Below are 14,740 nucleotides of genomic sequence, written 5' to 3' on the forward strand. Positions count from 1 at the left end.
GTGTTGCTGTCTGCCCCCTGAACAAGGACTAGCTATTCCCCTGCCAGAATAATTGCTCTACTACACAGCTCACTTTATAGAGAGCCGGGAATTGGACTAACCAGGTCGTCTAGGTAACGTGACTGCACAGCTACAGTTCAGAATCCCTTGGCATGACCGCAGGCCAATTGCTGCACACGCCCAAACCATACTTGGGCTCCAACGCAGCAACCAGTCCTGCAATTTCACAGACCGTGAATCTGCTCTGTGTATTCAAGTGGCTTAAAATCTGAATGGGTACCACAATGGGTTAAACACTGACGAAAGCCAGCTACGCATTTCTGCACCTCAGAGAAGTTTCTGGAAGCAACAGGTTCATTTGGAGAAGGTCAGCAAAGTCACGCGTACATCGCAATAAATGCCAAACGTGACTATTTAAATATGCACTAAAAATTCTCAGCACTATCCTGCGAATCAGGGACAAATCTGCAGAATCTTAGTTATTTTCATTTTTTTTTTGTTTTTTTAGAACCAAGCTCTTTGTTAGGCAGGTGTTTTCCAGCATGTGTTGTCATGAAAGTTTATTTTTTATCAAGTCGGTACTGGACAGTGTGGATCTTGTGTCTGTACATGTTTCTTGGCTGAGTAAAGCCGCGTGACATGTTGCCAGTTACACCCCATTAAACGAATGTAGCACTGCAGATATTCCCAGGACCAGGTCAGCGACGATTAAAGACCTCCTGAAGCCACGGGCCATAGGTGACCAGCACAGAAGCTTCCTGACATCACGTGTTGCCAGAAATGACTCAACCCAGTTGCATTTTTACCTGGGGTCTGTCGAGTATAAACTTTGTGTAGCCAGCAGGTTCTCACAGGTACAACAAAAAAAAAAACACTTTCTCTGACCTACGCCATTGTGCTCTTAATAGGGTGACCAGATAATCCATGTTAGGGGGGGACACTGTGCTACAGGTTTTACAAACTACCTAAAGACTGAAAATCTCCTCCGCTTGGCTAAATACTTCAGTTATACTTGTGCTTTGACTTGTTTCCTTGACTGAAAGACTCATCCAGTGAAATACAGGTCCTTTCAATTGAAATGGTAGTTTGCAAATCCTGTCCTGGCTCAAAGCCTCCCCCTTGATCATCTGGCCACCCTACTTCTTAAACTTCGGCGATACACTGGTGGGTGTCACTTTTTGAGCCCTCTGTGAACCAGCAACATTGAGAGAAATCTGCGAGACCCCACGCGGTCCTGAAAGAGGAAGTTTGGAGTCCAGCCAGAACCCAGGCTGGATGTGGTAAAAACCACCACTGAACTGTGTGAAATATGAAAGTATTGAAAAAAAACCTGAAAAAAAAAAGTCTGAAATGAGATGGGATGGCACCCCCACTCTGGGTTATTCCCTGCCTTGCACCCGTAGCCTCCGGGATAGGCTCCAGACCCCCCGCAACCCTGAATAGGACAAACGTTTACAGAAAATGGATGGATGGAGGTTTGAAATGTTAGAAGCAGTGGATACTGTTCTGGCTGGCTTATTTTTCCCTGTCATTTCCCTTCTCCAGTGCTTCGCCCTATAAGGGCATAGGGTGACAACGTCCAATCGACTGAGGCGACATAACATTGTTCGTGATAATGCATGTTTATTCCATAGCAGTATAATTATCCCAGTGAAACTCACACCTGGCCCTTGACAGAGCGGGATCCTCTGATTACAGATCCCACATTGTACCAGTACTACAATAGATGAGAAATGCACCAGAGCAGCATATACAGGGCATAATATCAGTGCAAAACATGCAAACCGCGGAGCTCTGAGCGCATCCTGTCGTCTTTGGCGTCTATCAAGGCTCAGACAGCAGCTCAGAAATGCTGATCTGATACGATCTGCAAATTTTCTACCGTTAAGCACCCATGGATTTCATGCCATATAACATTTCCTTTCGACAAAAATAGATCACATGTATGTGAGCAGTGAGGCATCACGCTCTGTACAGAGTGAGGCAGCTGGAATTACGCAAGCCTGTGAAGTTCTGCTGATTGTGATTGGTGGGGGGGGGGGGGGAAGCAAGAGGGAGAGGAGGAGAGAGAGAGGGAGAAAAAGGGGGGTGGAAGGGAGAGGAAAGAAACTTTTCCTGTACGGTGTGAGACAAGTTTGTCCAACAACAGAAAGAACAGAGAGAGTATAAGGGACAACACGGCTCGTCCAATTCTGACTCTCACAGTGGTCAGGGGGCTGTCGGTGGGGGGCGAGCCTTCCTCAGACCTCATCAGCCCCCTCTTGGACGCTCTTTCCCAACACACACAAACAGAGCAACATGCAGCAGCCTCCGACTAACATGAGCCCCAGCAGGATGTAGCACAGTGTGGTCGTCCAGAAGGCGAAGAGGTACAGCGTCTTGTTGCAGTATGAGACGCCGGCCTTCGGGTCATAGTCCGGGGCGTAAATGGAGTATATCCACACATTACCTGCGGATACATCGTCACAAGGATCGTGAGTGTCACAGACACATGCCCCCACTTTCCGGGAGGCTGGACGCCACCATGTCAGATACTGGGGTTCCGCCATCAGTAACTAAGGAATTTACAAATAAATTTACAGTTGGCCTGCAAACCTCATCAAGAGTAAAACTAGAGGTATTTTTAAAAACTTTGGCTGCTTTTTTGCACCCGCGTTCAGGTCAAAAACCAAGCAGGGGAATTCGATTGCTAATTGGGCTGCGGATTTATACGTTTGAGGGCCTTTTCTCGGCAAACGCCGGCCTCCCGTCTGGAAGGTGGTCAGGCACCTCGCCGCTGTCCTGATGGAGAGCAACCTCATCGATCGGCGCCGACCCCCAGCAAACATCTTACCGGCGATGAACCAGCAGAAGAGGAAGAAGGAGACCAGGGAATTCCAGGTGGTGCAGAGCTTGTAAAGAGGCCCCTGATCGCCCTCGTCAGACTCCTGGGAACAGGGCAGGCAGGAGAGCACGGCGAGGGCCAGGCTGAAGGAGCCCGTCACCACCAGGTAGATGGGAATGTAGTGCTCTGCCGGACAGTCCTTCATGTACACGACACCTGTGGAGGAGGGGGGGGGGGGGGGTGCAGGAGCATTACGCCTGCCGCACATGGGGTGTTTTGGCGGTACGGGGCAAGGAAGGGTGACACTCACCTATGGCGATCTGCGCGATGGGCAGGACGATCATGATGAGCTTGGAAAGCACTGGCGAGGAGGAGGAAGAGGTCAGCACAGATATTCGCAGGCAGCCAGTTTACCGACACTCAAACCACACATTTGCATGGCGCCCCCTGTTGGCCATAAATGGTCACTACACTAAATATTAAATAAAGACATTTTGGAGATGATGGAGCAGCATGCTCTGCTAACCAGCTAGTATTTATACTCTACATGCTAGCTATTTATTTAGCTTTTCAAACAGCTTAGAGGCACAGTTTCAGGGACATCAACATCCACCAATGAGGCGATGGGACCTGAGCTTGTTATCAGCCTGCACACGGCCCTCATGGGGCCCCTGAAGAGCACAGTGCCCCCGGTGGCTCAGCCTGCACACGGCCCTCATGGGGCCCCTGAAGAGCACAGTGCCCCCGGTGGCACTCACACATCAGTACTCTGGTCACCAGAGCGAGGAAGCAGCTGTACCACCTGAGGCCGCTGAGGAGATTTAGGGTCACTCCAGTGATCCTGAAAACCTTCTACTCAGCTGCTGTGGAGATGATCTTGACCGTGAACATTACAGTATAGTTTGGGAGCTGTTCTCTAAAGGAGCACAAAGACCTGCAGAGGGTCATCAGGGCGGCCGAGCGTCCTGTCAGATCTCCTCTGCCCTCCCTGCTGGACACCTACAAAAAACGCTGCAGGTCCAGAGGTACTAAGATAATTAAGGACTCCTTACACCCCGCAAACTGCCTGTTCCGCAGGCTGAACTCAGGCAGACGGTTCCGTTGCCTGAGGTCCATGACTGAGAGACTCAGGAAGAGTTATTTCCCCCCAGGCCATAAGGCTTCTCAACTCAAACTAATTCCGGTCCTTCTGTACACTACGTATGTGTGTACTGGAATTCACATATACTGCACATGTTCACTTTACTGCACAAATAACTTTAGTCTGTACATCCTCGCCATTGCAGTATATTTTAGGTTGTATATTTGGATTGTATATTTTAGATTATATACTTGGTTCCATAGATTGTATTTATATATTGTAATTGTCTTTTTTACTCCCACTTCTCACCTCTTTTCTTCTATTTTTACACATCCAAACAGGGTGACTCAGAGATACATGTCACTGCATGTTGTACTGCATGTGACGAATAAATCTCTTAAATCTTGAAGAGCACAGTCCCCCCCCGGTGGCTCAGCCTGCACACGGCCCTCACGGGGGCCCCTGAAGAGCACAGTCCCCCCCGGTGGCTCAGCCTGCACACGGCCCTCACGGGGGCCCCTGAAGAGCACAGTCCCCCCTGGTGGCTCACCTAGTACAGGCAGGGAAGGCTTCGGGGTCTGTGGCAGGTTGCGGAGCAAGTTGCGGTTTTCCATCTTCACTTACTGTCAGCGGCCTGCAGGGGGCGAAAAGCAGGTCTGCTGTGAGGAAAAGGGGACGTTCTAACACGGGGTCCAAACCGGAACTAATTTCCCATCATTGGTGTAATCTGTCATTTTCAGCATAGTCTGTAATCGTTTACCTTCATGTTAACTAATGACGCATTCAACGTAATTTTTGACTCTATCTTGTAATTATAGGTATATCAGACGGCAGACTTACCGGTCATGGGATTATTTACACCCCCCCCCCCCCCCAAATAAATAAATAAATAAAACCACCATTTTGCAAAGATCACTTAGTTCAAGGCGATTCACTCCGTTATTCACTGACAATATTTACAATACAGGAACAGACTTAAGCCTATTACTACCAAAATAAGGTAAACATTCATGGCATTTTCAGTCATCTGCACACACTTATTTTCAGCAGCAATTATTAAACATTAAACCTTCCGCACAAGCGGAAATTTAGTCCATTACCGATATAGTTTTGTCTAATATCGCCGGTTACAGCAGTGAAACAACTAACTTATTAGCATGGCACCTTTGCATTGAAAATTAAAACCATGACGCGGGTCTAATAAATAAAATACTGTGGCGCTCGAGTGGCGAAAAGATCATGAGGCGGAAAACGAAGTTTAGTATTTAGCACTTTTTTATTGCGCGGTTCTTGAGAGAACAGCGGTAAAACAACCAGGGAGAATGTGCCTACGTTAATTTCCGAAACAAGTGGAAACGCAGGAATTAAGGTTCTCAAAAGGTACCAAGCGAGATTCAGCCCAGCACCGACTCCGTGTTGGTGGAGATGAGACATGAGATGCGGCAAATAATCAGATTTCTTGGTCGGAAGTAACTGTTGTATAATATACATGCATATATACGCTTATTTAATTCGGCCTACGTTATACAGCAAATGGTGATCCACCCAAATACACCCTAATGGCAGATCCACCGGTTTTATAAGAAACGTGCGAAGATCACCAGAAGCTCTCGTCCATTGATGGCAAGTATAACAAGTGGCTGAGGCGATCCGTTTGGTAAAGGGAGCCTCGAATCAGCCTGGTGTGTATTTTATGATCCAGCTGCATTAATTGCCATGTGAACATATTTGGAAAATCTGCATTCTCAGAAGGACTTACAAACTTTTGTCGATTTCGGTACTTGAACTGCAGGGCGATTTCCTAACTGCGTACGACTGATTTACACGTGACACGCCGCGTTTTATGAGTTAAAGCGCAAGCACCACTTCTACGAGATGGCAAAATAGACTATATAACTTCAAGATGGTTTGCAGTTTTTCTGACCGTGTTTCAGGCTGACAGTGACGAAACGGGCGGCACTGACACGCCCATGTGCACTAGGAAATGCATAGGCTGTGTTAAAAACGATAATACTACAATAAAGGACTTCATGAACTTGGTATCAATAAACATGCTAGGCTTAAATATGTGACATCAGTACAAATAAATGCAACTTGATCGCAGAAACACTGAAACTACAAAGCAGTAACCCAGCAAAGTTTTCCCATTTTTTAAAAATCCCTCGACAATCGTTTAGGTTCACCTTTCGACCAACTTAGCGCATAAGAATAATATTTAAGAGGGTTTTCCTCCTTGGCACTTACCAAATGGGGGTGAAAATGATCCTTGTTTGGAAAGAAAGCGAAACTGAATGTGCAGTGTCGCAGCGGGTGGCTGGGTTAGGGTCCGAATATCGTGCTTTCTCTTCCTCCACGGACCTGCTGTCAAATCAACCCCGGCACTCCTACTTTTAAAAACTGTTTCGTAAATAACTTTTAACGATGCATGAGTTAAAGCGGAGTCCCCCTTTTGAAAGTGAAAATACAGCAGACCCACTCCTCTTGAGCGCACGGGGCCAATGGGGCGTGGACAAGTAGCACTGACGTAAAGTACGGGGTTAAAAAAGCAGACCCTGGATAAACACAGCCGAAAGGCTGCCCAGCCGATTAGGATCGTTTACAGGATCCAAAGGGCTGATAGTTTATGATGTGGTAATGGTGCGGACGCTTGCGTACTTGGGATTAATTGCGATAAATTTACCTGCAGATAATTCCGCATTGCTGATCGCCGTACGTGGCATTTCAGGCAGTCGGCTAACTATTTAGTAATTCATTTCTGTGGGGTGTCATGTGAGGGATCTTGCAGAACCTGCAGTGCTTCCCCATTCAGTTTTTCTACTCTAAACTGATGAGATGAAGTACTTTTGACGGTGATCCATCCATCCATTTTCCAACCTGCTTATCCTACTGGGTCGCGGGGGGTCCGGAGCCTATCCCGGAAGAAATGGGCACGAGGCAGGGAACAACCCTGGACGGGGGGCCAGCCCATCGCAGGGCACACTCACACACCAGTCACCCACACATGCACACCTACGGGCAATTAAGGAACTCCAAGCAGACCCAAATACATTTGGGAACAATTATGGAAAATTTAAAGCAGACAATCCATGGGCGTCGCTAGACATAAAGCTGTACTGGGGCACGTCCATGATCCAGTCCATCTATAATGATTTTAAGGCTGCCGTATGTCCCTCATATCACAATAGCTTTTCAGACGTTGAGTTTGAACGGAGAAACAACGCCACAGTTATCAAAAAGATCTTTCAGCACGATCGCAGCAAACACACATTCCAGACAGATCACAGGTCCCAGTATGCACTGCGCGCGCGGAGCCCACAGCGCGACGGGTACTTCAATGGGGAGCATGTGCCACGCTCACCTCACTAACACTTGTCATTAACCCCCACCACCACCGCACACACATATACACACTCTCCTGGAGAAATTCACCAATGATGAATACTTATAATAACTTCTTTATTTGTAAAATAGTCACGTGTTAAAAAAAAACAACGAATAGCGTGCACATTGTGCCAAAACTAGTGAGGCTGGTTCCTTTGTCTCTGTGGGTGTGACGGGGTGTGTGTGTGTGGGGGGGGGTCATTGTGTGAAGGATCACTCTAGATAAAGGACCTAAGGCCTCATTCTTCATTTCTTTTTACAAAGCTGCTGTCAGTGTGGGAAGCACTCTGTCTCGGGAGTCAGACCATAGGCCTACCTGTCAAGTTTTGGATTTGAAAATAAGGGAAATTTTCCGGCACCCACCGCGAGCCATCCCACCACCCCAACCAAGCTCCAGTATCCCTTACATTTTAAGACATGGGTACAAGAAAACTAAAATAACCACTTGTCATTTACATTTTATTTTCATTACACATTTTCTTTTAATTTCTCATGTTCACTCATGTGGCTCTCTTGCATTCACTAGTGACTTATACAGATCTGTTGCAGACTTTGTATCCTTGTTGAAGTCGTCACAGAAGGTGAAAGTAACGTTGTTTTTGGCACACAGTATTGCCATTTTATCCTCCGCATTTATGACCTGGATAATGTTGTAAATGACCTGCAGGCTACTGCAGGTGGCAGTTCTCTCGAGGCTACTGACAGTTCAGTTTGGAGAGGCAGAGGAATTTTTTTTAAATGATATTATAATACGGGAGATTTACGGGAAAATACTACTACGGGAGGACGGCGGGAAAGAGGGGTAAAATACGGTAGTTTCCCGGCCAAAACGGGAGACTTGACAGCTATGAGTCAGACTATGGCAGGGATGTGCACCACGATGTACTTCTGTGACTCCACCAGAGGCGGGGTGCTGCTAGTGACTGAGGAAGTGAGGATTTCAGGGCTATTGCCTGGGAGTAGGAGGCCATGGTGACCAGGCAGGGACAAATCAGAGTCTTCGGTCTGCAGGGAACTGAACAGGCAGGACACTGGAGACAAATCAAATCAAGGATTAAAGCTCATAAAGTGTGTTATGGACAGAGTTAAGCTGAGCTTACTGTGTTTAATGCCTGGGTTCTGTACCCGAGGTGGTCGCCACCACAGTGTACTAGCTGGCCATCTTGATCTTGCTGGGGGCACGTGACCCCCCAGCTCTCAAGGTCATAAACTTTCTCAATCGTGGGCACTGACCATTGCGTGCTTAGCATTGCCAGTTCCAGCCGATGGGGTAGACAGTGGAAAGACTGAGCGTGCTCACCTCAGAGATCATTTTTTCCAAGTCAAGTCTCGAGTCTTTGTACTCGAGTCCAAGTCAAGTCTCAAATGGCTGAAATGAACGTTCTCTCATCAGATGCTATCTGAGATAATACTGCATTGCTGTATGTTTTGGATTGAAAGCATGTACTGTACTATCATCTATTATTATACACTACAGTATCAAAATATTAGAGCAATATTAACAGTAATACTGCAGTGGAATGGGCCTACAGTATTCTTGTGATAGACGTTCTGAAAGAAATTCTTCTTCATTGACGTTACGTTTAAATATTTTTTCCTGAATAAACACTTGGGCAGCTGAATGGAGTTTTACCAGGGGCACTGATATCATAACAGTAGCCTATTCTATAACAGCGATTAATGCATAGGATTAACGTTAGGCTACATCAATAGACTACATCCATATATACTCTGCTGCCATCTGCTAACTGGTAGCAGAGTATAGGGCTTCTATTGGCCAGCTACTTGCTGGTAGCCTAGGCTTGAACGTAATGAGATGCTAATCAAATAAAACAGGTGGGGAACAATAAAGCTGTAATCTGCATGTAGTCTGTAGAGCCTACAACTGTGGTTTAGTTTGTTAGCAGTAACGTTATTAGTCCATATGCGATAAGTTTCCCTTTCACCTAGCCAAATGACTGATCTATCCTTGTGTGTTTTCAGGTGCCTGATGAAGTTGGACGTAGTTGAGCCGGCATCATTTATCCTGATTCCACACACTTTGCAAGTGGCCGTTCGCTTGTTAGCTGTCTGTGTGAAGGCTTTATAACCAAATGCAATAAGAAATGGCACAGCTCCAGGTGAACTTGCCGTCGCCATGGTCTGTGTTGATTTGAAATCTGTGGCTGCACGCATGCGTTACGTTGCACGTAATATCAAGGGAGGGAAATATTCAGTCTGCTTCCGATTTTCACATAATACATTTGTACGAGAGTTATGGGAGCTTCTCAGGGATACGCTGGTTGAGTAGGTGAAGAAATGGTGGAAGGTGGTTCCGGTTAGAGTACACAGTGGCCCCTTTTCCACTCCACTGGTGCCAGTTCTGGCACTGGGGCTGGTGCTCGGCTGGTGCTGAAGTTGGGAACCAGCAAGAGCCGGCCTGCATTTCCACGGACTTCAGAGCCCAGTGGGAACCGGGTGACAACACTGCGCCCACGTCACAAACCACGCCCACTTTCCAACATTATCTTTACTTTGCGTTGCCTCGGTTACTCCACCCACCTCTCATGGTGACACGGGTGCTTCATCCAGACCAGAAAAGGTTTGGTGCCGGTGTTGTGAGCCAATTTTGCGGCACCGACGCAATTTTTTTTTCTGTGGGAAAAACGTGGCACTGGTTCCGAATTGGGGATCGGCACTGGATCGGCACCGGCGCCTTTGCAGTGGAAAAGGGGTATGCGAGCGCAGCGGACTTATTAACACTTTATTAATACAGGAAAGCAGATTGATAGCTGGTAAACAAGGTTACCATTCTGATCTGTTACATGGGCAGCTGTGATTAGTCTGCTGAATATAACTGGCTGTGGTCTACAACAGAAATAAACATAATCAGTAAATGATCACAATCTTACAGCTGGCATCTGCAATTTGGTAACTATTTAGATCGTTACATTACAAACATTCATTATAATGCAAACTTGCATATTCTAAATAATACAAATTAAATACAGACTCAGATCACAATATATTAAGTCAGATTAATAATAGTAATGTCAATTAGTTAGATAAATCTCTCAACTACTCTATATATATATGGCAGGGTACATTAACAGTCAACTCTGGAAAGAAACTTAACTCGTATTAACAACACGATTGCGCGTTAATGATTATAGATTTCCGGTTTACTCTAAATTAACAATGTTTGAGTTCTATTATAAAATACAAACCAGGATGTAACATATTAGTTACTTACTCATATAGTAAATCATGCACAGCAACAGATAAACGGTGTAACAGACATTCGCGCAATTACATGCCCTCCATTACTGCAGCAGGTACGCATGCATCAGTGACACGTATCACGCTCACATTTAGACCCCCAGATGTCACATCGGCCCTCATTTATCATCGTTTAACATTTTCTGTGCTTGGAACCAGCAAGTCAGTCAGTGTCAGAAGGAAACATGACTCTCCCCCCAGGCAACCTGATCTGTCAGCTGCCCTCCCCACAACACACACCCTCATCCTGGCAGCCAGAAGCCAAAGAATGCACCTGAAAAGCTTGCAACTTGCAAAGAGCCTTTACAATCAGACCTCTGTCCAAGCCAACAAACAGGTGTCTGTTCAGTCAGACTGTTTGGTCAGGTGCAAAAGCCCTGAGCCAATTGAAACTCGGCCACTCAAATTAGGCCAATAGAGACAAAACCATAGGATGCCCATAGCCTTAAACAGAGGTTCATCTCTTACTGAGACAAACCACAAACCCATATTACCCAGCTGAATGTCCGAAAAATGATATTTAAAGTGAGACACCACAGCCTAGAAGTAGAGAATGTGGACGATTATGTTGAGAGATAGAAAGAGAGATAGATGAATACTGGATAAAAGGTCACCATTACCCACTCAGAAGCCACGAGTGGCCAAATGTGTGAAGATGACCGAGGTCCCAGCTCAGCATTTAGTGCAGGATGCATGTGGTGGCTTTGGTATATGTAATATATCATCCCTGAAAGCGTGTGAGTGTGAAACTGTGAGAGAAGACGGAAAGTCAAGATGCTGGACAGGAACTGAGAAGGATCTCATGCTGAAGGTCATGCGCTTGCCTGGACTTTGGCGTTTCCTTTAAACCTCCCAAAGACTTTCACCACACCATTTCCTTCCTGTAAATAAACAATCTGATGGCCATCACATACTTTCGGTATTAAAAGGTCAGCAACCCTAAATTCACTCACTATCCTCCCAAGAGTCACGTGACGAGGGTTTGGTGGTTATGGGCGAAAACATCTGGCTCTGCTCCCAAACCAACCCGAGCGTCACGTACGGACCGGGGAAGCAGGAGCAGGGAGATGAGGAATCTGGAAACGAGGGGTTTATTGTAGAAAATAGCAAGGTAAGGCACACAGACAGACGTTAGACTTCAGGCTTCAATGGCTGGATTGGGGAAACAAACTTAACACAGACTTAAATGCATTGAACTGATAACAGCGACAAGAAACAGCTGGTAACACGGGGATTCCACACAGGGTAGATGAGGGGGCGTGGCACACAGGATGCGTGGGGCATGACACCGAGAGACTTCCTGTGGGTTGTGCCCCACCACTATGATTGGCCACAATAGCCCAGCCCTGATTCTGTTGACATTCCAGGAGGCGGCGACAAGAATTCCGTGACCAATCTAATCCTTCCATTCACCTTTTTCATCTCACCGGTCGCTGACAGCCCTATCGCCCCTGGCAGGTATCCCAGAAGAGACACTGTCCCGCACAGACACACGTGAACGCCGATTAAACTCATTCAGGCTGCTAAAGAAAAACAAGCAAACCTCACACACGCAGCGACACAGACCAAGAATCACGTACAGAGCTGCAGTCGGGCAGGAATCCACAAAGATGGATCACAACTTAGACAGCAGCCCTGAAATACAGGCCGCAATGTCAGCAAACTAAAAAAGAAAGTCTCCACATATCACATGTCTCTAAAGCAGCCCGAGTAATCTAATTTCGGTTTCATTTTGAGAAACAATCTGTTTTTACTGTGTAATCTTCCAGCAGGCTCTGATAGGCGACAGGGAGAGTGGGAAATGCCATGTTTGTCACACACATTGCATAAGAGGAAGACGGCTGCACACAGTTTTGCGTGTGTATCACTGAGGGATGAGTTGGTACTGCGTCCTAAGTCATTATCAAATGTGCCTTTACCCTGGTCATGGCTGCAGGAATAATAATCAGTGGTGGAGGAAGTACTGAAGCTTAGTACTTAAGTAAAAGTACAAGTATCCCGCAAAATATGTACTCAAGTAAAAGTAGAAGTGCTACATCAACAATCTTACTTAAGTGAAAGTACTAAGTACTTACTTTTAAATTTACTTTAAAGTATTTTTTTAAGTAAAAGTACTCACACAATGGTTTGTCTCAACGTCTGGGGTGTGCCATTTTGTAAAAGAATAGTAGATATACTGACTTACGCCTCTACCGATGTCATTGCTCGTAATAATTACAAGAAACTATACAGTATATGTGTATTGGAAAGTTTGGTGTGCTTATTGTGCGTGCACTCTGCAATACTGTGTGTACCCTAACTTAGAATTATGTGGATGACAAGTTATCTACTAGGTATTACCCACTAATATACCATTAAGATAAACCAATCAGGACATGATATATCTTTAAGTCATTTATGTACTTGCAAAACTATTCAACACATTTGTTAAGAGCAGTAAAAGGGAAACACAACAGTAACCAAACACTAGTGGTGGGGTGGCGCCATGTTGAATGTCTCGTCTTCTTGAAATCAAGCCAGTCTACCAGCTCGTGCTGCTAATTGACGCGCGCTCTGCCATCATTGGAACTAATTAAGTCACCTGATTGGTAGGAAATGGCAAACAATGCCAGAACGCAATAGGCTATTTTTTCATGCAAGATTTTGAGGAAATTGTGTTCATAAAATGTAACGACTAACGGCATAAATTGTAGAAATGTAGTGGAGTAGAAAGTACAGATAATTGCCGCAAAATGTAATGGAGTAAAATAAAAAGTATGCATTATTATTTTTACATAAGTAAAGTACAGATACGTAAAAATGTACTTAAGTACAGTAACAAAGTACAAATACTTTGTTACATTCCACCACTGATAATAATCACTATCAATACTCATTTGCTACAAAGCTAATTATATGATAACTACCACTACAATTTCACTTAATATAGTTAAGTTTTATAAGTGGTTATAAAACCTTCTCGTTACATTTTACATACGAAATGAAGAAAACAACTGATGAGAAGACGACGACGATGATGATGATGATGATGATGATGCTGATGATGGCACTTGCCACAAGCTCTGTTATTTAAGATGGGATCGGATAAGATGTACTTTATTCAACTTTACTTGCATATCTTAAATTGAATTTAAATTAAATCTTTGAGTGAGATGCTGGGGGGGGGGGGGGGCATGCTGTTATCACTCAGGCCCACCTCCTTCTCCACGGAGAAGTGCGGAAGTGCAGCTCCCTCCCTGCCAGCGAAACCGAACGGGATGAACTCCTGGCACTGGAGGTAGTAAAGAGGCGGGGGGTGGGAGTGAAGAACAGCCTACACACCTCCCAGCCCCCCCCCCCCCCCTTCTCATGCACGTGTCACTAACCTTCACCTTCTTCATCTTGAGGGTGTGGTTGATGTTGCTGGTGATCAGCTTCTGCCTCTTCCCGTGGCACACAGAACAGGACAGTGAAGACTAATCTCATATCAGGATAAGCGGGTAGAACATGGATGGATGGCAGAGCAGGCAACTTTAGTCAACTGGCTGGAGTCAGATTTTCAATTCAGTTTTTAATTGAGATTTTCAATATTCAGTTAATGGATGGGTGGATGGATGGCTGGATGGATGGAACTATAGCTGCTCCACACCCAAAGAGTCCACCAGGGTCTTCATGGACTCGACGAACAGCACCAAGCAGCTCGACTGAGCAGTGTCTATTCTGCCATGGGTCGAGACGTGGGGATAATGAGGATGACGGCTGGGAGAGTGGACACATTAACATATAAACATTTTACATCTGCATTTATATCAGACCACTAGCGTAGAAACGGATTCGCAGTTTTTGGAGGGTTTATGTAAGATGTTGGAATAGGGCTCCCCCTAGTGGAAAACTATAGGTACATTATCTCAGTGTTAACGATAGTACCCATAGTAAATATGCACACTGCAAGGTTAACTGGCATTTGTAAGACACAGTGAGGGTGCGCTTGGTTAACAGAGGGTCTGGCTAGAGTATGAGGACAGCAAACCTACGTGAAAACACACCTTTATGAAACTTTTACAGGTATCTGACGGCAGGCAGAGTCACAGTCATTAGCTGAAATACAAGTTTTGAATAGCATGGAAATGACTCTGCAGTATTGGTCACAAATTAAACAGTTATTTTTGAATATGGTTACACTTGCATTAGAAAAACACTACATATCATATATCTTT

General features: G+C 45.5%; 1 protein-coding gene across 2 annotated transcripts; it reads right to left on the bottom strand.

The window, feature by feature from the left end:
- Positions 1–1,603: 1,603 nt before the first annotated feature.
- On the bottom strand, positions 1,604–6,550 carry LOC140582221 (transmembrane protein 272-like). Of its 2 annotated transcripts, none has more exons than XM_072706416.1 (5): positions 6,150–6,550; positions 4,456–4,539; positions 3,135–3,185; positions 2,834–3,040; positions 1,604–2,449 (listed from the first exon to the last, which is right to left on the bottom strand). In XM_072706416.1, exons 2-5 carry the CDS (start codon positions 4,517–4,519, stop codon positions 2,241–2,243), a joined length of 531 nt encoding a protein of 176 aa, XP_072562517.1. In that variant the 5' UTR covers positions 4,520–4,539; positions 6,150–6,550; the 3' UTR covers positions 1,604–2,240. The 2 variants fall into 2 exon arrangements, with proteins under 2 accessions (XP_072562517.1, XP_072562518.1); XM_072706417.1 differs by lacking the exon at positions 6,150–6,550 and adding an exon at positions 5,665–5,818.
- Between the last annotated feature and the right edge of the window lie 8,190 nt (positions 6,551–14,740).

The sequence above is a fragment of the Paramormyrops kingsleyae genome, chromosome 24, assembly GCF_048594095.1.
Source record: "Paramormyrops kingsleyae isolate MSU_618 chromosome 24, PKINGS_0.4, whole genome shotgun sequence".
NCBI classification, from domain to species: domain Eukaryota; kingdom Metazoa; phylum Chordata; class Actinopteri; order Osteoglossiformes; family Mormyridae; genus Paramormyrops; species Paramormyrops kingsleyae.